Below are 24,901 nucleotides of genomic sequence, written 5' to 3'. Positions count from 1 at the left end.
GACCCTTTTGTTATTATCGGAGGAGACCTGAAACCTATAGACTCCTCTCTGTACTTTTTTGCGTCTCTGTTTGCATTTATAATATTCTCAAATCTTGATTTTGTCCGCCTTGGTGTTTACTTCTTTGATGCTTCCCCTTGCATTCGTTAATATAAGCTTTAAAGTGTATGCTTGAGTTCGGATCCCCCATGTCATATCCTGTATACGTCACGATACTAAAAGTAAAACTGAATAAAGTTTTGCTTAAACCAAACACTCGACTCTTTTTTGTTTTGTTTTGTTCCCACAGCTTTTCTTACAAACAGAGGTATCTTATTTTACAATCTTAATATCACAACAAAAACGAATTCATATTATATTTACATCATGTAAAATTAAACAAAATAATAAATTAATCGATCACTCGACTCTTCTCTCATGTGCTCTTTCCTTCTGGCGTGCCAAGATCGGTAGGTCTAGGGGCGTCGTCCCCTCGGCGTTCGCTCGATCAGCGAAGGTGGTCACGCCACATTACATGCAGCGGACCTCAGTCCAGTCAGCCTTGACGTGACTCGGGTCGACGTTTTCCACCTTGCAGGTTTTGTCTTTCAGCCTGACGTGACACGCTCTCGTTGAAAACGTGCAGAAGACGAAGAAAGAAAGAAAAACACTTCCACTTGTTCGACCTCAGTCCTGCGAGGGACGGGGAAGGTAGGGGGTGCAATATCCCATGTGGGGACCCCCCCCCTCCCCCCTCCGCGTCTTTCACTACCCACACATTTGAAGAAAAAACAAGTCGCGTAAGGCGAAAATACAATATTTAGTCAAGTAGCTGCCATTTTTCAGCAAGACCGTATACTCGTAGCATCGTCAGTCCACCGCTCACGGCAAAGGCAGTGAAATTGACAAGAAGAGCGGGGTAGTAGTTGCGCTAAGAAGGATAGCACGCTTTTCTGTACCTCTCTTTGTTTTAACTTTCTGAGCGTGTTTTTAATCCAAACATATCATATCTATATGTTTTTGGAATCAGGAACCGACAAGGAATAAGATGAAAGTGTTTTTAAATTGATTTGGACAATTTAATTTTGATAATAATTTTTATATATTTAATTTTCAGAGCTTGTTTTTAATCCGAATATAACATATTTATATGTTTTTGGAATCAGCAAATGATGGAAAATAAGATAAACGTAAATTTGGATCGTTTTATAATTTTTTTATTTTTTTTTACAATTTTCAGATTTTTAATGACCAAAGTCATTAATTAATTTTTAAGCCACATAGCTGAAATGCAATACCGAAGTCCGGGCTTCGTCGAAGATTACTTGACCAAAATTTGAACCAATTTGGTTGAAAAATGAGGGCGTGACAGTGCCGCCTCAACTTTCACGAAAAGCCGGATATGACGTCATCAAAGACATTTATCCAAAAAATGAAAAAAAAGTTCGGGGATTTCATACCCAGGAACTCTCATGTCAAATTTCATAAAGATCGGCCTAGTAGTTTAGTCTGAATCGCTCTACACACACACACACACACACACACACACACACACACACACACAGACACACACACACACACACACACACGCACATACACCACGACCCTCGTTTCGATTCCCCCTCGATGTTAAAATATTTAGTCAAAACTTGACTAAATATAAAAAGAAGAAGAGGAAGAAGAACGAAATAAGTAAAGAACGAGTGAAAGGAAAAGGGAAGAGGGAAGCAGTTTTTGCTATCAGGGTCCTCATTACTGTCTGGTCGGGGAAAATGTCACTAAATTGCACATAAATCAAGGCATAGTTAATAAGTCAAAACCACGGCAAAGAACACGAGAGAGGTTATGAGGAAAAATTGGTCAGGCAGCACCCCCATTTCTGTCGTATTACTTCATTTTACACGGGGTCGACAAAGTTTCAGGTAATGTCCACCAATGCCTCTTCTCGTTTCTTTGGCCCAAGGAGACCAGGGCCCATATTCAAGAATGATCCGACAGTGGTTTCGTCGGTACGAGAAACAGAAAACTTCCGATAACCCCCTGTCGTGAAATTCACGAAGAACCGAAAGCGCCTATCGTAGGCACTGTCCTACGATAAAGTTAGAGGTGCCTATCCCTACCGATAAGCACTGTTGTCGTTACGATAACTTTGATTTCAAGATTGCGGCCATCTGTTTGACAAAACCACTGTCGGATTCTTCCTGAATATGGGCCCGGAACACGAAACTCTACGAACTTGACAACTTGCTCATGTCTAACGGTGATAAATGGAGGCTCGGATTAACAGAAGACACGCGTGGTATTGCAATAGTGTGACAAGGAGTTCTTTCGTTGAACACGCTCGATTAGATACAAGTGCCGTCGCGATATAAGGCCAAAAAAAAAAATTGTCTGTTTCTGGTCACCCGACCGACCCTAAATTTCGGCGCCGACCCTAAACTTTTTTTTTCCAAACTCCAAAATTTTGGTTTTTTTGGTGGTGGTAAAGGACAGGGTGAGAAAATAAACAACAAAAACGTGTGAAAACGAAAGTCCGCTGACGATTTGTAAATGTGTTGAGTGTCTTGTCTCTATGTATAGTGAATCCAGTCTCTTTGCGCGATTTTTAAAGTTAGTTTTATTGGTCTACATTTGGGGGTATAAAAAATAAAAAAAAAAATCCCGACCTACCGACCCTATTTTTTTTAGCCATGTTACCAGAAACAGACAATTTTTTTTTTTTGGCCTAACCTTGAACGGTTGAAAACGACGTTAAACACCAAATAAAGAAAGATACAAGTGCCGAGCGATTGACCCGAAGGTATCGCAAGCAGAGATCTTTTCTTATCTGTTCCAACGCTGTTTTCATTTGTAAAGCGTGCAATCTGTTTTATCTAAAACCGTTCGATTCCTCTGATGCCACTGTTTATTGAAGTAAGCATTCTTAAAAAATAAAAAAATGTATTACCAGAAAATGAGACAAGCAGGGGAGAAGGGGTGGGTTGGGGTGGGTGAGTAGTTGGTGGGGGATTACAGTGTGAAAACCAAAAAGAATGTAGCACAAAAGGAACTGCAATCCAGTCACCTGGAAGAGAGTCTTTACAGGACAACAGGACCGTGACATAACCAAGTCACAATGTTTACTGAGGGCCGCATGTCAAACTTTTCGCCACGATTTTATTGTTAATTTTAAATGCCCACACTAACATGAACAAAGAAGCTCCGGAGCAAAACACAACAAAGGAGACCGACTTTGACCTACTTCTATCTCTTAACACACCGACACAAAAAAACTCAAGCGACCTACTTTAATCGCTAAACGGTAGTTACACGGAACGTCAATTCTAAATGAGCAATCCTACCCCGCACACTTCCTTACAGAGCGATAACCTGTGTGGGGAACACTGAGCGAGTTTTCGCGAGGAACAGGGTTGAGCTACGGTAGGGTCACTGCGCATGTCTGGTTTTTTTCTTCGCGGAAACGCTGTTGGGTTGTGTCCAGTCGCGTCCCTTGCAACAAGATGGCGACAAGCGCGTTACGGATTTACTGTTGTGGAGAGTTGATGGACGACGATGATGAACAAGCAGTACTGTTTTATTGTTGATGTGAATGTAATGCCAAAACATCGAACTATCGATTCGAACGTCAATGAAGAAGTGAGCGTGAAAATCGAGCGCAAAACAGCCGGGTAAAAGTTCAGGGCGCTAAAGTACATTTGAGCCGAAATCGCACCCAAACTCCTGTTGACCTCATTTCTTCCCAAAATAAACATCACTGCTAAAATAAAATGCATTAAAACCAAGACAGTATCCAACCCAGTATCCTTAATTTTTGAAAGGCTAAGTGATTTACAACAAATGTCTTCTCACAATCCGGAACTTTGTCAAAAAATATTTGCAGAAGTTTCTCACCTCGCCTTGGCAGCCATCTTGGAACTGGAGAGACCCTACGCAGGAAGCAAGGTTGAAAGTTGGTTAACCGGTGACGTCACTCCAGTCGTACCGGACCGAGTTTTTGCGACCTCCGGTTCGACTCGAGTCACCTTAGTTGACGCTAAAACTCGCTCACTGAGGTGCACATCTAATACCCAGACATGAAACCTCCCCCACCCCCAATGAAGAAAAAAGAAAAAGAAAGAGAAGAAGAAAAATAAAGACGCGTCGCCACGACCATCCTCCGAAAACATAACCCGCACACTTTTTAATCTTTAAAAAAAAAAGACAATAAAGACAAACGCGTGTGAGGCGAGATAAAGAGCTTCACTGCAAGCGAGTCAGTCTCCGGATGGCACGTGCAACTTTTCTCTCTACACCTGCCGCCGCTCCCACTGTGACGCTGTCACGGGCTGACCTAGAAACGGCGTGAAGCGACGACACTGTCGTGTACTGCACGTGCCTTGTGTAATCTCGTTTCAGTTTAACTAGGATTCGAATTAATTTCTTTCTTTTGAAAGCTGATGCAAACTTCTACTGGGCAAAGCTGTTTGAATATCTGTTAGCTTTGCACATAAACTAAAGAGGTTCGAGGAGGTGCGAGAGGGAGTATGGGTGCAGAGGTGGGGGAGGTTATTTTTATTGCGTTTTTGATAGAAAGGAGAAATAAGAAGGAAAGTCCAAATATGCTGAAAACGATAAATTCATTCATAGAATAGAGAAAAACATATACGCATGCAAATTCGAGTTACGAACAATGTGTAGTACCACACAAACTTCCTTAAATTGAAAAAAAACGATACATTTTCTGCGTCCTCTTAATTCGACCACATCCGTTTACTTCTTCCCTTCTTCACATCTCTTGCCTTCGTCAATCCACCCTCCATCCTCTTGACATCAAACCTCCAATTGTTGGTATGACTCACATCAGGTCATCCTGAGGCTGTATCCCCAACAAGTGGTCAGCAGCAAAGACCAACTCGTGGACAGCTAACTGGTTGGACAAACAACATGACCACAACAAGAAGCCGTGACAAGCCATCTGAAGAGCCGACATCCTCACCTGAACCCATTACATGACCAGCAGACCATGTCGGCTTGTGATGTTTGCCGCTGTCGCTGTCTTCTGACTGTCGTCATCGATGGCTGTTTTGTCAGGTGGACTTTGGGATCTACTATGCCCATGCTTTAGTGGAGGATGTTTTGTTTTTCATACGGAGCGGACAACTTTTGATAGCTGAATCGACTCTGAGTTTTCTGGGCCAGCCCGGGACATTTTCGCACACTCCGAAGTACTTATTCGCTTTGTTGTTTGACCAAGCTTTCTTCCGAACCCTTCGTTACTTCTGGTCGAGCGATCGACAACATCAGATTTTGAAAGATGCAGTTTAACTGCCATGTAGTTTTTTTTCCTTTTGTTATAGCCCCTAATTGTTCCTCAACATGAACAATTCTGAGCGCAAAAGAAATGAAAAGAAATCAAATCACCGTTGAGATACTTTAAGAGTTTCTTGACAAATTCCTTGATTATCAAGCAATCTCTTCACCCACTTGCAGAGATACAGTGCATTGAACTTAACGCAGGTAAGAAACAGAAAGGACAGCTTCGCGAGGGTTCATTCAATTACAGAGCATCACAAACTTCTTGTCTAGTGAGCTATCGTCACAAGTCCCACGGATGGCTAATAGAGAATTAACTCATCACTGTAAGTGTCGTTGCAATTTGTACGGGCGAAGGAAATGACACACCTAAACAAGTCGCGTAAGGCGAAAATACAACATTTAGTCAAGCTGTCGAACTCACAGAATGAAACTGAACGCAATGCAATTTTTCAGCAAGACCGTATACTCGTAGCATCGTCAGTCCACCGCTCGTGGCAAAGGCAGTGAAATTGACAAGAAGAGCGGGGTAGTAGTTGCGCTGAGAAGGATAGCACGCTTTTCTTTACCTCTCTTCGTTTTAATTTTCTGAGCGTGTTTTTAATCCAAACATATCATATCTATATGATTTTGGAATCAGGAACCGACAAGGAATAAGATGAAAGTGTTTTTAAATTGATTTCGAAAATTTAATTTTGATCATAATTTTTATATTTTTAATCTTCAGAGCTTGTTTTTAATCCAAATATAACATATTTATATGTTTTTAGAATCAGAAAATGATGAGGAATAAGATACACGTAAATTTGGATCGTTTGATAAAAGGTTGGTTTTTTTTTTTACAATTTTCAGATTTTTAATGACCAAAGTCATTAATTAACTTTTAAACCTACATGCTGAAATGCAATACCGAAGTCCGGCCTTTGTCGAAGATTGCTTGGCCAAAATGTCAATCAATTTGATTGAAAAATGAAGGTGTGACAGTGCCGCCTCAACTTTTACAAAAAGCCAGATATGACGTCATAAAAGACATTTATCAAAAAAATAAACAAGTCGCGTAAGGCGAAAATACAATGTTTAGTCAAGTAGCTGCCATTTTTCAGCAAGACCGTATACTCGTAGCATCGTCAGTCCACCGCTCATGGCAAAGGCAGTGAAATTGACAAGAAGAGCGGGGTAGTAGTTGCGCTAAGAAGGATAGCACGCTTTTCTGTACCTCTCTTTGTTTTAACTTTCTGAGCGTGTTTTTAATCCAAACATATCATATCTATATGTTTTTGGAATCAGGAATGGACAAGGAATAAGATGAAAGTGTTTTTAAATTGATTTCGACAATTTAATTTTGATAATAATTTTTATATATTTAATTTTCAGAGCTTGTTTTTAATCCGAATATAACATATTTATATGTTTTTGGAATCAGCAAATGATGGAGAATAAGATAAACGTAAATTTGGATCGTTTTATAAATTTTTTTTTTTTTTTACAATTTTCAGATTTTTAATGACCAAAGTCATTAATTAATTTTTAAGCCACCAAGCTGAAATGCAATACCGAAGTCCGGGCTTCGTCGAAGATTACTTGACCAAAATTTCAACCAATTTGGTTAAAAAATGAGGGCGTGACAGTGCCGCCTCAACTTTCACGAAAAGCCGGATATGACGTCATCAAAGACATGTATCAAAAAAATGAAAAAAACGTATGGGGATTTCATACCCAGGAACTCTCATGTCAAATTTCAGAAAGATCGGTCTAGTAGTTTAGTCTGAATCGCTCTACACAGACACACAGACAGACAGACACACACACACACACACACACACACACACACATACACCACGACCCTCGTCTCGATTCCCCCCTCTACGTTAAAATATTTAGTCAAAACTTGACTAAATATAAAAAGAGCATCAATATACGGTTGGGACTGTGCTTTCAATTCCAGTGGTAGCGCTGGCGGCGAGTTCCCACGGCGCTTCATCTTCCTCTTCTCTCCCAGGTGAGCTCACCACCAAGCCACTTGATTTCAACACTCGCCGGAGGCAGCTTCTTGTCCTACTCATGCTGTCAATGACAGGTACTACTCTCGCTGACGCAGCTTCTCCTCCTTTTCACGCTCAGAGGAACAGGTTCTTCTCTTATTCCCAAGACTCGCGTCACCATAGTGACGTATCTGTCACCCAAGCCTCAGGAGATTCACTTAACAATGACTTAACAAAGACCCTACTAGCGCCATAGAGAAGCCTAACTGACATCGTAAGGGATAAACCTCCCGATTCTCTAACTGGCAACTTTCACAAAAACTGACTACTATTTGCGCGCGTGTCATGGCCGAAATAACTGGCCAACCAAGCAAGCAAATATTCTTTTGAGCGAATTTGCAAAGGGAAAAAGAGTTCCCGAAGACGCTGCTTCTTAGTTTCTATCTGCATGCCTACGGCTTCGTTTCGCTCTCGAGTGTGCTCTGTCTTCTGACGTTTCTCTCTTACCACTATTTCGCTATGTTTTCTGACGTTTCTCTCTTACCTCTCTTTCGCTATGTTTTCTAACGTTTCTCTCTTACCTCTATTTCGCTATGTTTTCTGACGTTTCTCTCTTACCTCTATTTCGCTATGTTTTCTGACGTTTCTCTCTTACCTCTATTTCGCTATGTTTTCTGACGTTTCTCTCTTACCTCTATTTCGCGATGTTTTCTGACGTTTCTCTCTGCCTGGAGCATCCTTCCACTTTGGAGTTAGGTGAGGTTTTCACAGCTGTGTTGCTATGCCCTAAGGCGGCGAAAAGCAAGAAGCACAACACCCTCGCCTTGGGTGAACCTTGCCTTGAATAGTGAAGCCGTCTCATGACCATTCCTTAAGAAGAGGTGATACCTCGTGAACAAGCTGAAAGCGAGGGGTGGCTAATGAAGTTCAACTACATTAAAGGTTGATGTGAATTCTAGAGGTGTGGTGTTTTCTTGGAGTACGAGTTAATGCGGTCAAAGGTGTGTCTGAAGGTTAAACACCATTAACTGAGAGGAGCTATAATGCGTGCGCATGCGTGTCTTCTGGCTAAACAAGTTAGTGGTGTAAAGAAGAATGGGTGATGGTAATTTGTTACAACAGGTTGTCGTATTCAGAGAGCTGATTCTACAGCACCACTGAACATGTTCCACTGTAAACGATAGCTTTCTACTACTTGTACTAGACCAATGTGTTTTGTTATTGTCCCACAATTGTAAGCTCTACATCTCTTTCCCACCATCTATCTAACCTCCTCTGGTTTCAACCCACCTACCCAACAGCTCAATCTCTCTGTTGACAAATAAGGCAACCAGTTGTCGGACTTGGAGTTTGCGTCAGAAGACAGAAAGACAACAGCAGATCTCGATAATCGCACCGCTCTCATGAGAAGAGACTAATCGTCTTCACAGTTGATCGACAGAAGTGACAACGGCTTCCTACCAAAGGAACACCTCCAAGTCGTTCGGGAGTTCTGTTCACAAAACTGTTACCCGCGTCGTCCTTTCCAAAAGATCCGCTTCGTGTGTCTATTTGCTTTGTCTCCTAATGAAGAGTTAATTAGGTTACCGAGTTGTGCGTTCTGTCTCTTGTACCTCAGGGTGAAGAAGCACGCGAGCGAAACAGAGCGAGAGAGACAGAAGACAAACTGAGACGGTACTTCAAAGAAACCTTACGTCAACTAACAAAAAAGACCTGGACAAGAGATCATCCTCAAACATTCTCTCCCCGCGCAAAAAGACAAGTTCAAACAATACTTCAAAGAGAAATCGTTCAAGCACGGATCACTGATTTCTACGCTGCACACAGTCCCACTTAGAGACCCAAGGAAACCCAAACCACCGAGAAAGTGCGAAACGTTCAACTGTCTCGCCGAAGATGCACAGACGCAGACTTGAAGACGACAACTGGCAATGGTTGAGTGACATAGACACACAGGTAAACAAATAGGACCCGGTTCTCGAGGTATTCTGCAAACACTGCAGCAATTTCTAGGGTCGTTAGAGACAAAGTGCGACCTGAATTACTCCCAGCTACGAAGACAAATCAAATACTCTAGCCAGACTGTGCTAAACCACAGAGATTGAATACTCTAGCCAGACTGTGCTAAACCACAGAGATTGCTGCAGAAGGCATGACTGTGACAATTCCTACAACAACTGAAGATCATTCAAATGATCAAAGGAGACAGAGAACAACAAGAACCAAAGCTGACAAAAACGAAAGTAACCGACACAATCCTGGAGTCGTTAAGTTATCTTATTAGGTCTGCGCTTTTCACACCAGAAAAACTTGGACACAAACGCACAGATGAAAACCCGGACAATGGAAAAGCAGACCAAGATTCTATGAGGAAATGTGAAATTACATGAAAGCTAGATGAGATTTTTTTTTGGCGATAAACATGCAAGAGACAAGGAAAGAAAAAGAAAGCGAAACTAAAACAGAAAGCAACAAGCACTGAAAAACAAAAAATATATCGATAAAAAAGAAACCACGGGTTTTCAGGAGACGTAAACGGCAAGCAAAGGAGAAAGAGAAGAAAGAAATAATGTAAGTAAGGATAAAAGAAAAGAAAAGGAAAAAAGAAAAAAAGAAAGAAAGAAAAGTCAGCAAGAAAAAAAAAACACTTTCAGAAAGGAAGAAAGAAAAAACAAGTCGCGTAAGGCGAAATTACTACATTATTTTAGTCAAGCTGTGGAACTCACAGAATGAAACTGAACGTAGTCCGCCGCTAGTGCAAAAGGCAGTGAAAGTGACGAGCCTGTTTGGCGCGGTAGCGATTGCGCTGTGCTTCATAGCACGCTTTACTGTACCTCTCTTCGTTTTAACTTTCTGAGCGTGTTTTTAATCCAAACATATCATATCTATATGTTTTTGGAATCAGGAACCGACAAAGAATAAGATGAAATAGTTTTTGAATCGATTTCGAAAATTTAATTTTGATCATAATTTTTATATTTTTAATTTTCAGAGCTTGTTTTTAATCCAAATATAACATATTTATATGTTTTTGGAATCAGAAAATGACGAAAAATAAGATGAAATTGTTTTTGGATCGTTTAATTCTTCTTCTTCTTCTTCTGCGTTCGATGTTAGGGATCGTTTAATAAAAATAATAATTTTAATTACAAGTTTCCGATTTTTAATGACCAAACTCACTCATTAGTTTTTTTTAAGCCACCAAGCTGAAATGCAATACCAAACCCCGGCCTCTGTCGAAGATTGCTTTGCCAAAATTTCAATCAATTTAATTGAAAAATGAGGGTGTGACAGTGCCGCCTCAACTTTTACAAAAAGCCGGATATGACGTCATCAAAGGTATTTATCGAAAAAATGAAAACAACCTCCGGGGATATCATACCCAGGAACTCTCATGTCAAATTTCATAAAGATCGGCCTAGTAGTTTAGTCTGAATCGCTCTACACACACACACAGACAGACAGACAGACAGACAGACACACACACACACACACACACACACACACACACACACACACACACACACACACACACACACACACACACACACATACACCACGACCCTCGTCTCGATTCCCCCCTCTATGTTAAAACATTTAGTCAAAACTTAGTAAAAAGGAAAGAAAGAAAGAAAGAAACAAACAAACAAAACAGAGAGAAAAAAACCACTAAATAAGGAAGCAAGAAGAAAAAAACCACGTTAACAAACTTAGACAGACAGCTTCACCATAACCACAAAGCAAATGACCAATCAATCAATCAATCAATATGAGGCTTATATCGCGCGTATTCCGTGGGTATAGTTCTAAGCGCGGGGATTTATTTAATTTAAAAAAAATTTTTTTTTAATGCAATTTATATCGCGCACATATTCAAGGCGCAGGGATTTATTTATGCCGTGTGAGATGGAATTTTTTTTGTACACAATACATCACGCATTCACATCGGCCAGCAGATCGCAGCCATTTCGGCGCATATCCTACTTTTCACGGCCTATTATTCCAAGTCACACGGGTATTTTGGTGGACATTTTTATCTATGCCTATACAATTTTGCCAGGAAATACCCTTTTGTCAATCGTGGGATCTTTAACGTGCACACCCCAATGTAGTGTACACGAAGGGACCTCGGTTTTTCGTCTCATCCGAAAGACTAGCACTTGAACCCACCACCTAGGTTAGGAAAGGGGGGAGAAAATTGCTAACGCCCTGACCCAGGGTCGAACTCGCAACCTCTCGCTTCTGAGCGCAAGTGCGTTACCACTCGGCTACCCAGACCAGCAACCAATTAACCAACCAACCAACCAACCAACCACGCTAACCAACCAACCAACCAACCATCACCCCACCCCTCCAACAGCCACACCCACACTACTAACCAAGCAACTGACCTTCGCCAAGTTTGTGCATGGCCATGGTCTCCAGTTCAATCTCAGGATACAGCGCGTCTCTGGCGTAAAGCAACATTTCTTCGCCTGGCTGGATGTCTCTCACAGCCTTGTAGAATACCTGCAACACACACAAACAAACAAACGCACTTGTAACTGCATGTCGGCTAACGGGCAACTTTCTTTAAAACAAAAATTGGAAGAAAAAAATAAATACAAAATATGTTTGCTGGGTAAGTTCTGTTTTAGTACTTTTTACTGACTTATTACTCACTGAGTTTCAGAATAAAATAAAATAAAAAATGAAAAATAAATCATCAAAGACACAGACCAACAAACACACGATCACAACACACCCAAAAAAACACAGCTCCAAACCACACACAAAAATCTCACACATCTCCAAACCTCATTACACAACACCCCAAACCATCGACACCACAAACACGGACAGGACACATTGTATACCGCTACTGTCACAACACCACTTCCATACAACTCTTCAGCGCCAGAGCTGTCCAAAGAACCAAATTAGCCTGCCCAGCTAAAATGCTTAATTCTCACTGACAATGACAACCGTATTCCCTAAAGCCTTGCGCTCATTGATTAACAATTAGCATTCTATCAGAGGTCCTTGTCTGGCGGCTGGCGCGGACACAAGGAAAGACAAGCGCTGGAAGGATGTCTGTGAATTGTCCATGATGATCTCCCTTGCCCGCTGGGACCGGAAGTGTCAGCGGTGAAAAGGATCCTAAGCGTTGATTGGTTCGTGCTTTGTGTGTGTGTGCGTGTGTGTGTGTGTGTGTGTGTGTGTGTGTGTGCGTGTGTGTGTGTGTGTGTGTGTGTGTGTGTGTGTGTGTGTGTGTGTGTGTGTGTTGGTGGGTGGGTGGTGGGGTTGGCGGGTATGTTGTGTGTTTGTTTGTGTTATGTGTGTGTGTGTGTGTGTGTGTGTGTGTGTGTGTGTGTGTGTGTGTGTGTGTGTGTGTGTGTGTGTGTGTGTGTGATTTGAGCATTGGGATGTGGGTACATGTTATACGCATTCGCAGCAGGAGATTGCAGTCGGAGCACCAATGAAAAGGCGGTATCTGCCATAATAGAACGTTTGATTAAATGAATTCATTCAAGCTTAAAGGTTTGAAAAGCACAAAGATAACGCTCTTTTGTTGTTATTCAAAGTTAGGAACACTAATACTTCTAACCCCAACAAACACGAGCGAATACAATAACTCTCCTAACTTAAATACGCCGACAAACATTCAAAACCCATCAAAAATAACACCACAAATACCAAAAGCCTTAATAACGATCAGATAAAACCGATGAAGCATTTTTCTTACTAATGACGAAGAATGGGATTTCGCGATCCTAGCGGTTTCGCTCTTATGACACGAGTGTTGTCACAATTCAAGCGAAGTCCATTACACCTTAAGCCCCATCGCCAAACCAACGCTGGCAGGGTGGAAGCGAAGTCCTTTCACGAGGGCTTAGGCCCGGAGAGGGTGGGCTAACATGTCCACAAACAGTGGCGATGATGTTCTGATGTAAGAGAATTAGTCCAGGCCTGAAAAGGATTATCTGGTCTTTTATGGCTCTGGCAAATTGAGTTTATCTATTAAGTATGACACTCACGAAAAGCCCGCTCTGAAGAATTAAGGTGGACCGTGTTTGCAATTAGTTTCGGCGCTGGGCTGCTAATGGTGTTGATGTGTGCGGTGTTACACACTCCATACAAATAAATTAAAGACAAATATTCTCCGATCCTAGTGATCTGCACAAATCAATATCCCAAGCACGCGAAGAGATCTAAGCTAACTGAAAAACAGAAACGCACCTCTATTTTAAAAAATACAACAAATGCTTTTAACTGTTAACACATTTTATTTATTATTATTCTCTTTATTTATATAGCGCCTTATCCTAAGTTCAAAGCGCTTTATGCCGTGTGAGATGGAATTTTTTACACAATATATCACGCATTCACATCGACCAGCAAACCTCAAGCCTGTTAGGCGAATGTTCATTTTCATGATAAAACGTTGTCTGATTAACGCCAAATTATACAAACTGTTCATTCTTCCAATGCATCAACCAAAACCTTTATTCAATGTGCTTTCGTCACAGTCAGGTGTGATGACAAAATGGTCCGGTGAGGTACCGACTCGCTCCCTCCCATCTCGCCCCCTCCCATCTCGCCCCCGTTTTGTAGTAGCCGACTTCACGCTCTACTTGCTTCCAATCTGTCAAGGGTGTCAACTCGCCCCAGCAAGCAGTTGCAACTCGCAAAGGAAATAGGCCAGTGAGTTAGCAAACTTGTGCAGGGGTATTTTCGAAACAAGGCCTATGGTCTTGCAGGCAATACACCGTACTCATTGAATGCTTAGGTTTATCCTACATACGTGAGAGAGACACCCGTGAGATAATAATCGTTCAAATCACACGTGTGTATATCATGTAAATGAGGTCATGTCAAGCAAGTCTGGCAGGAACCTGTTTTTCCACTGCTTATGCTGCCAAAGTCACCGAGACAAACGTCATTATAGACACAAAATTTGCGCTCGCTAATTACCCTCGGTGAATCTTTACGTCACGCCACACTTTCAGAGTGACGTTTCTTTGCTTTGACGTAATAGATTGCACGAGGCTTTAGAGGAGATCGAGGTTCCAAAACAAGCGTCTTCAATTTAGCTACAAGACATTTTCAGTAAAATACACGTAAGTACAGTATGTAGGATAAACAGAATACTACATGGCTTCTGTGTCGTACCAGATTTACACTCGTTGCTCTTTCAATATTTAAAACAAGAAGAGCAAACGCTCGATCGAGTCACTTTCGCAGTTCTGAATATTATATGAGGCATCAGATGGACAGGAAGAAATTGCTATTCACAACACAATGAGTCACGTTCACATAAAATTTGAGCCCGGTCACTTTTATAGTTTCCGAGAAAAGCCCAACGTTAAGTTGTGTGTTGCCGAACAGAAAAGGCTAGTTATCTCCCTTGTTTTTCTGATAACGTTCGTAAAAGGCTACAGATGTAAATACTTTGATGTAAAGAATAATCCTACAAAGTTTCAATCACATCCGATGAACTTTGTCAAAGATATAAAATGTCTAATTTTTCCTTTGACGCTGACCTGTGACCTTGAAAAAGGTCAAAGGTCAACGAAACCATCGTTAAAGTGTAGAGGTCATTGGAGGTCACGACTAAACAAAATATGAGCCCGATCGCTTTGATAGTTTCCGAGAAAAGTCCAACGTTAAGGTGGTGTCTACGGACGGCCGGCCGGACGGCCGGCCGGACAGACTAACACTGACCGATTACATAGAGTCACTTTTTCTCAAGTGACTCAAAAACCCAACTCGTGTAAATCTGGTACGACACAGCAAGCCATGTAGTATTCTCTATATATGACTGTCAACAGTTAACGGCACTTGCTCCTTGTTTCTTCACATAGCACATGAGTGACTCTCTGCTATTGCTAAGCAGCACCGTGTTAAAACAAAAAGAAACGTTTGCTCTTCTTCCTTCTCAGCTACATATATTTATACAGTGCAACCCCCATTTTAAGACCCCCCTCCCCCCTCGCCCCTCCCTTTAAAGACCTTGTTTTTCCAGATTTTCTGTTCAGATCCTCTATAAATTTACCCCCCATTTTAAGACCCCCTCCTTTTTGAGAACCGAATTTTTCAGATTTTATGAGGTCTTAAAAGGCGCATGGGTGAAACCTAGGAAAATCAAATTGACTGAAATTGTTTTGAGGCAGGGGTTGAGGGACCGCCCAAGCCCTGGCGGGGTACGGGGCAGGGCCCCGTTAGGGGGTCCAGGGGGGCAATGCCCCCCGGCCGAAAACGAATTGTTGCATTATTCATTGTGATTTTGTGGCCTTTCCTGGCAAAAAAATACACTATCATGCAGGTCAAAAAATACCTTCAGATTCTAATGATATGGTAAAAAGGGTAAACAAAATCAAAACAATTCACAGAAGTAATCATTTTTCTTTTGTATCCTTTCACACTTGCATCTTCCAACACAACGACACAATTGATAACAATTAACATTGACAACAGCCATACTACATGAAATAGAAAGTGAACAACTGAACAACTGAACAACTGAAATAAAAGTTCGAAATATTTAATTATAAGAAGCAAACATTGCCAGACAGGCATTGAATTAAATGATGAAACAGAATGTCACACACGCAAACAGCATGATGTAGCACTGTACAAAGTAGCAACTAAGCAGTAGCATCTCTTATAGTGCAAAGTTCACAAGGAAAAGCACTTGAGTTTCAAGCACCAAACTTATCACACACAGTTTTAGTTTCATGAACTTCAACCCGGGCAAACTGCAACCGGTTCACTATAGCAGTTCGAAAACGCGTTCCGCAAGTAGTTTCGGTTTATAAAATTTAGGGTGACGAATTGTGTGCGCACGCATACAATAATCACGTCCGTTGATCTTATCAGTTGTGAGACCTTATCCAGGTGACAGCGCCTGTATAACGCGTTCAACTTTCCCCCGGCATTCAGCTTTCTGAATCGGCCTCGTTCATCTTGTATAAACTCCACAATGAAAATCCCCCCTTCCTTCCATAGTACTGATGATCGAGCTAAGGTACTTACATTTATGGGGTCAAATTTGTTCAACCAAATCTTTTTTAATTTAAACTTAGAAATTGGTTTCATACTGAAATTCCTTCCCTTCTATTTCAAGGGACGTAACCACTCGGTGCACGTTTTCGAAGAAATAAAATTTTGGGGTGAAATCTAATACAATTCACCACCAATTTCCCTCACTTGCTGGAAACGTAACATGTTTTTCTTCCTTAAATAAGCGTACTTTAATTTGACCAGGAAACAACATTTCAGTCTCGACTATATATCGAATCAGAAAGTTGAATGACGGGAGAAAGCTGAACGCGTTACGCCTGCTCAAGAGGGGCTTACATCTACCGCTGTCTATAGCCCGAGTCAACACAAGTCGATTGCAGTCAGGGCGATAATAAAATGTCATATACCCCTCTTCCGTTTCGTTATTGGCTGCGAATCGGGGAGATATAAAGGCATATTACCCTTCTCCTCTTTCAAATGCATTTCCGCCACTTCACAGCCCCTAGGTCAGGGTGGAGAGTGTTGAGGATGACACGAAGGGAGACATAAGTTTATAGGGCATCGTGTCTTGGTAGAATCGCGAATACTAGATGAGGGGAGGGGGGGTGTGTGTGTGGACTTAACGTCCTCACAGGAAGCTTAACTATTAGGGACATGTATGTGGTGATATGCTTGAGAAATGTAGAATCGCTTGTGTTTAAACTCTTAACATACCAGCGTCGATCGACTTTTCTTGCAGTCTTGTCGTCAAAGAACATAAACATTGCAGATTGCTCGATTTGTTTTGGACAGCAGAAGACTGACGTGTGAAGTCATCTTGGAAAAACTTGTGTGGTACATACCAAATCAGTTATTTTTTCTTCGCTTTCGATATATTTTATTCAATTGTTTCTTTATTTATAGCAGATATCATTCCATTAGTGTTTAGTTTGTGGTAAAAACCATTCAATCATACCTTCGTTTGTTGTATGTATTTAGAATCATTTATTCTTTTGTGGTACTAACAACATCATTCAAATTATTTCTTCGTTTGTGGTAGATATTATTCAGTTACTTCTTTGTTTGTGCGTTAACAGATGTAACTAAAAGAAGAGTAGACCTGCATAGAAAGACGGGAGGATGTACTGAAAGAGAGCGTGGTTTTCCCCACAATCTGTGCAAGCGACAACCTGTAATTTTGCACCGACATGATGATAATAACGCTTCAATGTCAGTTCTGATTCTATACCAGAATTAACCGGAGCTATCTCGTCCTCTAACGAAGTCAGTCTGGAAATAAGAACATTGTTCGCAATACAAGACAACATTCGACAATGAGATGATAAGCATCCGCCAGCTTTTTTTTTTTTTTTTTTTTTTGTTGTTGTTGCTTATTGCCCAGCCGACCACGAAGGGCCATATCAGGGCGGCGCTGCTTTTGACATAAAACGTGCGCCACACTCAAGACAGAAGTCGCAGCACAGGCTTCATGTCTCATCCAGTCACATTATTCTGACACCGGACCAACCAGTCCAAGCACTAACCCCATAATGCCAGACGCCAGGCGGAGCAGCCACTAGATTGCCAATTTTAAAGTCTTAGGTATGACCCGGCCGGGGTTCGAACCCACGACCTCCCGATCACGGGGCGGACGCCTTACCACTGGGCCAACCGTGCCGGTATCCGCCAGCTTGTTACGGAAGATAACAATGGAGTTCAACCATACTTATATATGTCAATTATATGATACGTCGGGTCATCAGACCCATCCTCATGTCAATTTGTCTAACATAACTTTTGATGAACGAGAATAATGTATTAACAAAACATGGGTGGTAGGTACTAGTTCTCTTGTGTTCAGGTAAAGACAGCAGAAAGAAAAACAGACAAACAAGCAGAAAGAGAGAGGCAGACATAGAGGTACATACACATGCACACGCTCACGCATGTGCATGCACACACGCACATACACTAACACACACACCCGCACGCACGCACGAACACACGCACGCACGCACGCACACACACACCAACACACACCCACACACCCACACACACACACACACACACAAACACACACACCAACACACACACACACACACACACACACACACACACACACACACACAAACACACACACACTTATGAGAGAGAGAGATTCAGACTCAGACTCGGAACTATATTACAACAGGATAAAGGTTTTAGGCAAAGCCTTTTCTTCCAACATGTCCTTTATACAACACATACAGACAGACGCACATAAAAACAAAACAGAGAGAGAGAGAGAAGTCTGAAGTCTGAATGTTTTAATGAGTAGGCCTTGGAGAGAGAGAGAGAGAGAGAGAGAGAGAGAGAGAGAGAGAGAGAGAGAGAGAGAGAGAGAGAGAGAGAGAGAGTCGAGAGAGAGAGAGGAGAGAGAGAGAGAGAGAGAGAGAGGGAGAGAGAGAGAGAGTAACCTACTGAGCTTGATTTACCTGTGAATAGTAACAGGCCAAAAAGTCACCCAAAATAGGTTCCCCAACAGAAAACCACCTGAACGAATCAGCAAAACCAACCAATAACATTCTTCACATGAACGGGACAAAAACATGTGTATTGACAGCCGTCGCGGGGGAAACGCTTTCACTATTATGCACACTGCAGCAAAAGAGATAACACGTACAGAATACCGACAGCTCGCATCCATTGCAACAGTTTCTATAGGACCTCCCCCAAATATTAAAAAGACGGGATCCTCTTGCACAAAGGGCCAAACAGCCGCAGTCAGGTATTTGCCTTTCACATCATCAAAAGCGACGGATGACAAACACTCCCGAACCGTGTGACTTTTGACAGACTAGATAAAGTTTAAAAAAAAAAGATAAAAAAAAGACTGCGGCCGTCTGTTTCTTTATCTGTTACAATAGAGCTTAGGACATCACCTGCCAAAAATCAACACCTCTCACTCTCTCTGAGTTCTCTCTCTTTCTCTCTCTGTCTCCTCTCTCTCTGTCTCCTCTCTCTGTCTCTCTCCCTCTCTCTCTCTCTCGCTCTCTTTTGCTCTCTCTTTCTCTCTCAGCCTAGTAACCTTCCTTTACTATCTCCCTTGCCCCCATACATCACACACCATTACCTCCCCTCGTTGTTGTCACTCTTCTGCCTTTTCGACAACTCTCAAGAGAATGCAGATTGCCAAGGCAACCGAAACCAGAAATTGAAACACGCGATGTTCTTTGTATCACCAATGGTGGCAGACTATAGTGACAGTTTGTGGGGTGGGGTGCGTACCCGAAATGAACGGAGCTGGCATCATTTGTTTGGCGTTGTATGTTTACCCATCCTTTCGAGGTCAGTCAGTCAAGGCGTCAATAGGAAGACTTCACTTTTACCGAAACGAACCCCTGTTGAGATGATAGGAAAAGAATCGTACAGTTACTCCTCAGTGTATATTGCCATGAAACGACACTATGTTGCCATTGACTGTGCATTAGAAGCAACTACCATGTCCTTCTAACATAAATTCTGTTCAACGTTTCACGTACCCTCTGTTACACCATAGACCTATATTAGATATAGGTCCCTGGTAACACACACTCTTGACCTACTGTCGTTGCCTAACGGAAATTGTACGGAACTTTAGCTGAGAAATAGCACATTGGTTTTACAGCCGACGGGCACAGTGGCCTCCCAAGCGGGATGTCGTGGGTTCGAATCCCAGCCGCTGCCGCCTGGTGGGATAAGGGTGGAGATTTATCCGATCTACCAGGTCAACTTATGTGCAGACCTGTCAGTGCCTTATCCCCCGTCGTGTGTACACGCAAGCACAAGACCAAGTGCCGGCGCACGGAAAAGATCCTGTAATCCATGTCAGAGTTCGGTGCGTTATAGAAACACGAAAATACCCAGCATGCTTCCTCCGAAAGCGGCGTAGGGCTGCCTAAATGGCGGGGTAAAAACGGTCATACACGTAAACATCCACTCGTGCAAAAAAAACGAGTGAACGTGGGAGTTTCAGATCATGAACGTAGAAGAAGAAGAAGAAGAAGAAGAAGAAGAAGAAGAAGAAGAAGAAGAAGAAGAAGAAGAAGGTTTTACAGTCCGGTCGCACCAAAACCTTACTGTGAGCCAATCCCAGCTCACTTGAGTGTACTGATATATTTTCTTCGTCGATAATAAAAATGCTAGAAGGAGAGGCCAATTACAGACGGAAAGTAGCATCAACGGGAACAAAAAAGCGTTTAAAACAAAGAGAGTGACTTGGTTCAAGAAAAACCGACCACATAAATCAAAGTGTGTTGTGGTATTATGTTCGTGTGTGTGTGTGTGTGTGTGTGTGTGTGTGTGTGTGTGTGTGTGTGTGTGTGTGTGTGTGTGTGTGTGTGTGTGTGTGTGTGTGTGTGTGTGTGTGCTTGTGTGTGTGTGTGTGTTTAATAAAAGTCACCAGCATGAAGCTCAAGCTGAATTGAAGCCCATTTGTATCTCGTCTCGAAAGGAACAAAGAAGGTAAGCTTGGAGGTCTAAGACGGATAATGAAACGAACCCTCTCACTCTTCTCTTATACGCTCGTGCTCCTCCCGACAGCGTAAAGGCCATCGTAGCACAACAGTAGACTACGTGCTGTGGTTATGAATGATATGATTCATCAGGCGTCGACTCTTTTATCTCCTCGCTATCCTCTCCGACTACCGTTTGCCTGCAAATGCTCGGATTGACACTTGGTTGGCTTTTCGTTGGTGACATCTTTGCGTTGAATGTCACTGCCCCTTTTGGTTTAAACAAGATTTTATTTCGAAAATACAGGGTGGCATGTACGGTGGAGCCTGCCTTGTGAGACCTCAGAAAGTCTGAGAAAACAAGGTCTTAAAAAGGAGGGAGTCTTAAAATGGAGGTTATGACCAGACAATCTGAATAAGCAAGGTCCTAACTTGGGAGTGTCTTAAAAAAAGAGGGGGGGGGGTTCCACTGTATAATAGAATATATTCACTTGGGGCCACACACCAAGCTGAGCTTATACAAAGTGTGGTTACATATGCACTGCCCCTTTTCTATCTCTCTCGCTTTTTTCCAAACCTGAATCGTTGTTCACTTTTACCTTTTTCTAATTCTTTTCAGACGGAAACACGAACTTTTCTCCCTTGTTTTTTTTTCCCCCAAGCCTAAATCGTTCTTAACTTTTATCCTTTTCTATTTCTTTTTAGAGCGAAACACTAACTTTTCTCTCTCGCTTTTATTCATATCGTTCTTCACTTTTATCATTTTCTATTTTTTTTCAGAGGGAAACGCTAACTTTTCTCTCTCGCTTTTTTCAAACCTGAATCATTCTTCACTTTTGCATTTTTCCATTTCTTTTCAGGGGGAAACACTAACTTTCCCACCCTCCGATCCTCGCCACTGATCCGCTTCTAACGGGTAGGTCTCACAAGATGTACCCAGGGACCCTGTCTCGTCTCGCACCTACACCACTCTCTCGTACAAAAGGAGGGGAGGGTTGGTTAGAGGTTTTAGAACTGACGAGCTAGGAAGAGAAGGTATAGAGGTAAGGGGGTAGATGGGGCACGAGTCATTTGCAGATTCAAAGGTTTTTGGTATATCTCTGTTATTTGAAGGGGGTAGGGTGGGGGCAGAGAGAGAGAGAGAGAGAGAGAGAGAGAGAGAGAGAGAGAGAGAGAGAGAGAGAGAGAGAGACAGAGAGAGAGAGAGAGAGAGAGTGAGAGAGAGATACAGATAGTCAGACAGACGAAAAGAGATAGAGGAGAGAGGAAGGAAGAAAGAGAGAGAGAGAGAGAGAGAGAGAGAGAGAGAGAGAGAGAGAGAGAGAGAGAGAGAGGAAGGAAGAAATAGAGACAGAGAGAGAGAGAGACGATGTGTGCGTACGTGCATGCAAATGCAAGACAATAGTCAGATACGATAATTTCAAAAGTTCTATCACTATCATGAAAATTTAGAAAACAAATGGTGAGGAAAAAGAATAGGGCAGAAGAGTATCCAGCAACAAACACCCCCAAAAAAATGGTGGGAGGGGGTGGATGGGGGGAGCCAAAGGGCACCGAGGAAGGTGCAACCCAGAGGGAGGGAAGGGATTCGACTGTGGCATGATTGCTGTCATACGCTTCCCTATTCATTTCTACAGCTGCTTCGTTCCGCTGAATCTGTATTGGGGATTGGGCTTGACAAAGCAGTGACAAAATTGAGACTTTACCTCGGCATGAGAAGAGGAAAAACACGAAAAGAAAAAACCCACTATAGGAGTCAGGACATATTGACAACCGCACTATCGCCGTTGGTGGTCGTGGTGCGGAAATAAAACGAAGAGGAAAACATTATCTGAGAGAATCGAGCAACATTGTTCCCTTGAAAAACAGGACTGTCTGACCTGATGGAAACCGAATTTAGAATCGTGCGAAGAAGAATAGGAAACGCTGGGCCACGGAGTGAGGGAGAAGAAGATGGCCGAATGATTATTTGTCAATAGCGGACTATAAATATAGATATAAAATATGCACCATAGATGAAAAAGGAAAACTGTGGAAAGATAGTACAAAGTACGGACACACTGACAGGCAGCAGACATATGGAGGCAGGCACACAGACCGACGCACAGACAGACAGACAGGCACACAGACCGACGCACAGACAGACAGGCACACAGACCGACGCACAGACAGACAGGCACACAGACCGACGCACAGACAGACAGACAGATGGAGGCAGGCACACAGACCGACGCTCAGACAGACAGACAGGCACACAGATGGAGGCAGGCACACAGACCAACGCACAGACAGACAGACAGGCAGACAGATGGAGGCAGGCACACAGACCGACGCACAGACAGACAGACAGGCACACAGATGGAGGCAGGCACACAGACCGACGCACAGACAGACAGACACCGGTGTAAAGAAACACAGATGATATATTGATATCGTTTCGTCAAGTAAAACAGACAGACAGAAAAAAGATACAGAGACACGCACTTCCCCTTCCCTCAAACCCACAAGAATAATGAAAACGAAGAAGAAGAAATACTGACATAAAAATAATCAAAAACGACAATCCAAAAATCCAATATCTCTCCAACAAGAGACCTCTCCTAGCAATAAACTTCCACCTTATTCTTACTGCCACAATCCTACGAAGCCTTTAAGCACCAGCACATCCCACATAAACGTTGCTACAATCTACAACGCCCACAATGAAACCAAGGACGGAACAATACCCCAAAGTTAATCAGATGTCTATTAGAAGTTGTTCTCCGGCCAATAAAACCGTCTCTTCTTTTTCAGTCAGGCTGATCGGGAAGGAGGCTATTCTTTCTTTCTCTCTTCCATCAGCTGTCACTCTCTTCTCCTTTGGAGCCTAGCAATAAAGGCCAACGAATGAAGACAACATGGTGTTAAATTATCAGCATCTGCAGCAAAGAAGAGAAGAGCATAAAGGGACTTATTCAGCAACAAACTCGTGAAAATATTGTTCAGAAAGACACATTTTCTTCTTCTTGTCGTTTGCCTGTCACAGGTGGAGTCTCTAATTCAGGCCCTAAAAGACTGAATTCAGGTTTCTAGTTTTGGGAAATTGCATTTCACACCGTGTAAAGAAAATCCCTTATATATCCTTGCAGAGCTTATAGTGTTTTCGGCAGTAGCACGGCAACACCTATGGACAGTTATGTGTCCAAATTCTCTTTATACACGATTGTTGGCCAAAAAAACCGACCCATCTCTGTGTGTGATCAAACACAAAGCTATGACATTACAGTCTTTCTGTTGTGCTCGACAAATCCCCCCAAATTCAGACGCGTATTGAGCATACTTGAATCAGCCAAGACGCGTGTGTGTGTGTGTGTGTGTGTGTGTGTGTGTGTTATAATCAAAATACAACGAACTCTCCCATATTCTTTCCAGGGGACAAAAAGACAGACAGGGGTTCACAAATGGGCACGTGCACTATGGGAAACTTTTCACACTCTCAACATCTGCAGCCGAGCAACAAAGGCTATATAGCTCCTTTAACAAGAGGCTACGAGTCAACCGCCCCCCCCCCCCCCCCCCCACACACACACACACCCTTTACTCCGTCACTCCCTGCCTCGTCCAAAGGACAGCAGTGACGAAAAGCCATGCTTGCTTTTGAGATACACACACACAGAAAAGATGCGAAAACTAATTCGCTGTAAATCCCCGGACTGCTGCTCCGGTCACAGATTCGACATCTGTGAAGAATCCCTGTGAAGAATGAGAATTAATCATTGAAACTGTAATAACTCGGGGAACACGGGACAGTGCATTGAAGGGGGTCCCGTTTGGAGAAAACTGGCACACGCTGTCGGGGGTTGGAGAAAGAGAGAGAGAGAGAGAGAGAGAGAGAGAGAGAGAGAGAGAGAGAGAGAGACAGAGAGAGAGACAGAGAGAGAGAGAGAGAGAGAGAGAGAGAGAGAGAGAGAGGGGGGTGGGGGGGGAGGGAGAGAGAGAAACGTGTTGCCTGGGTGTGTGTAAAGATGCTATAGATGTCTTAAGTCCTGTCTCCACGGGACAGAGACACTAAGGTGAGCGGCTTGTTCGAAACTGATGTTGCTTAAATCTTGTCTCCGCGGGGCATCCAGCAAGGTGTTGCCCAAATGTTCAGAGGATGTTGATTTTATAATTCTTTTTCACGATGTGAACCCACACAGATTACTGCGGTTTTAA

The 24,901-nt window shown here is 42.6% G+C and overlaps 1 protein-coding gene across 1 annotated transcript in view; it reads right to left on the bottom strand.

The window, feature by feature from the left end:
* The window catches only part of LOC138978697 (histone-lysine N-methyltransferase PRDM16-like), a 71,606-nt gene that overhangs the window by 29,991 nt on the left and 16,714 nt on the right, over nt 1–24,901 (bottom strand). The window contains exon 2 of the mRNA XM_070351487.1: nt 11,645–11,762. Coding sequence (XP_070207588.1) covers nt 11,645–11,762 — 118 coding nt within the window. The remainder of the gene's footprint in view (nt 1–11,644; nt 11,763–24,901) is intronic.

Source organism: Littorina saxatilis, linkage group LG10 (genome assembly GCF_037325665.1).
Source record: "Littorina saxatilis isolate snail1 linkage group LG10, US_GU_Lsax_2.0, whole genome shotgun sequence".
Lineage (NCBI taxonomy): Eukaryota > Metazoa > Mollusca > Gastropoda > Littorinimorpha > Littorinidae > Littorina > Littorina saxatilis.
This window is presented reverse-complemented; position numbering and strand designations above follow the sequence as displayed.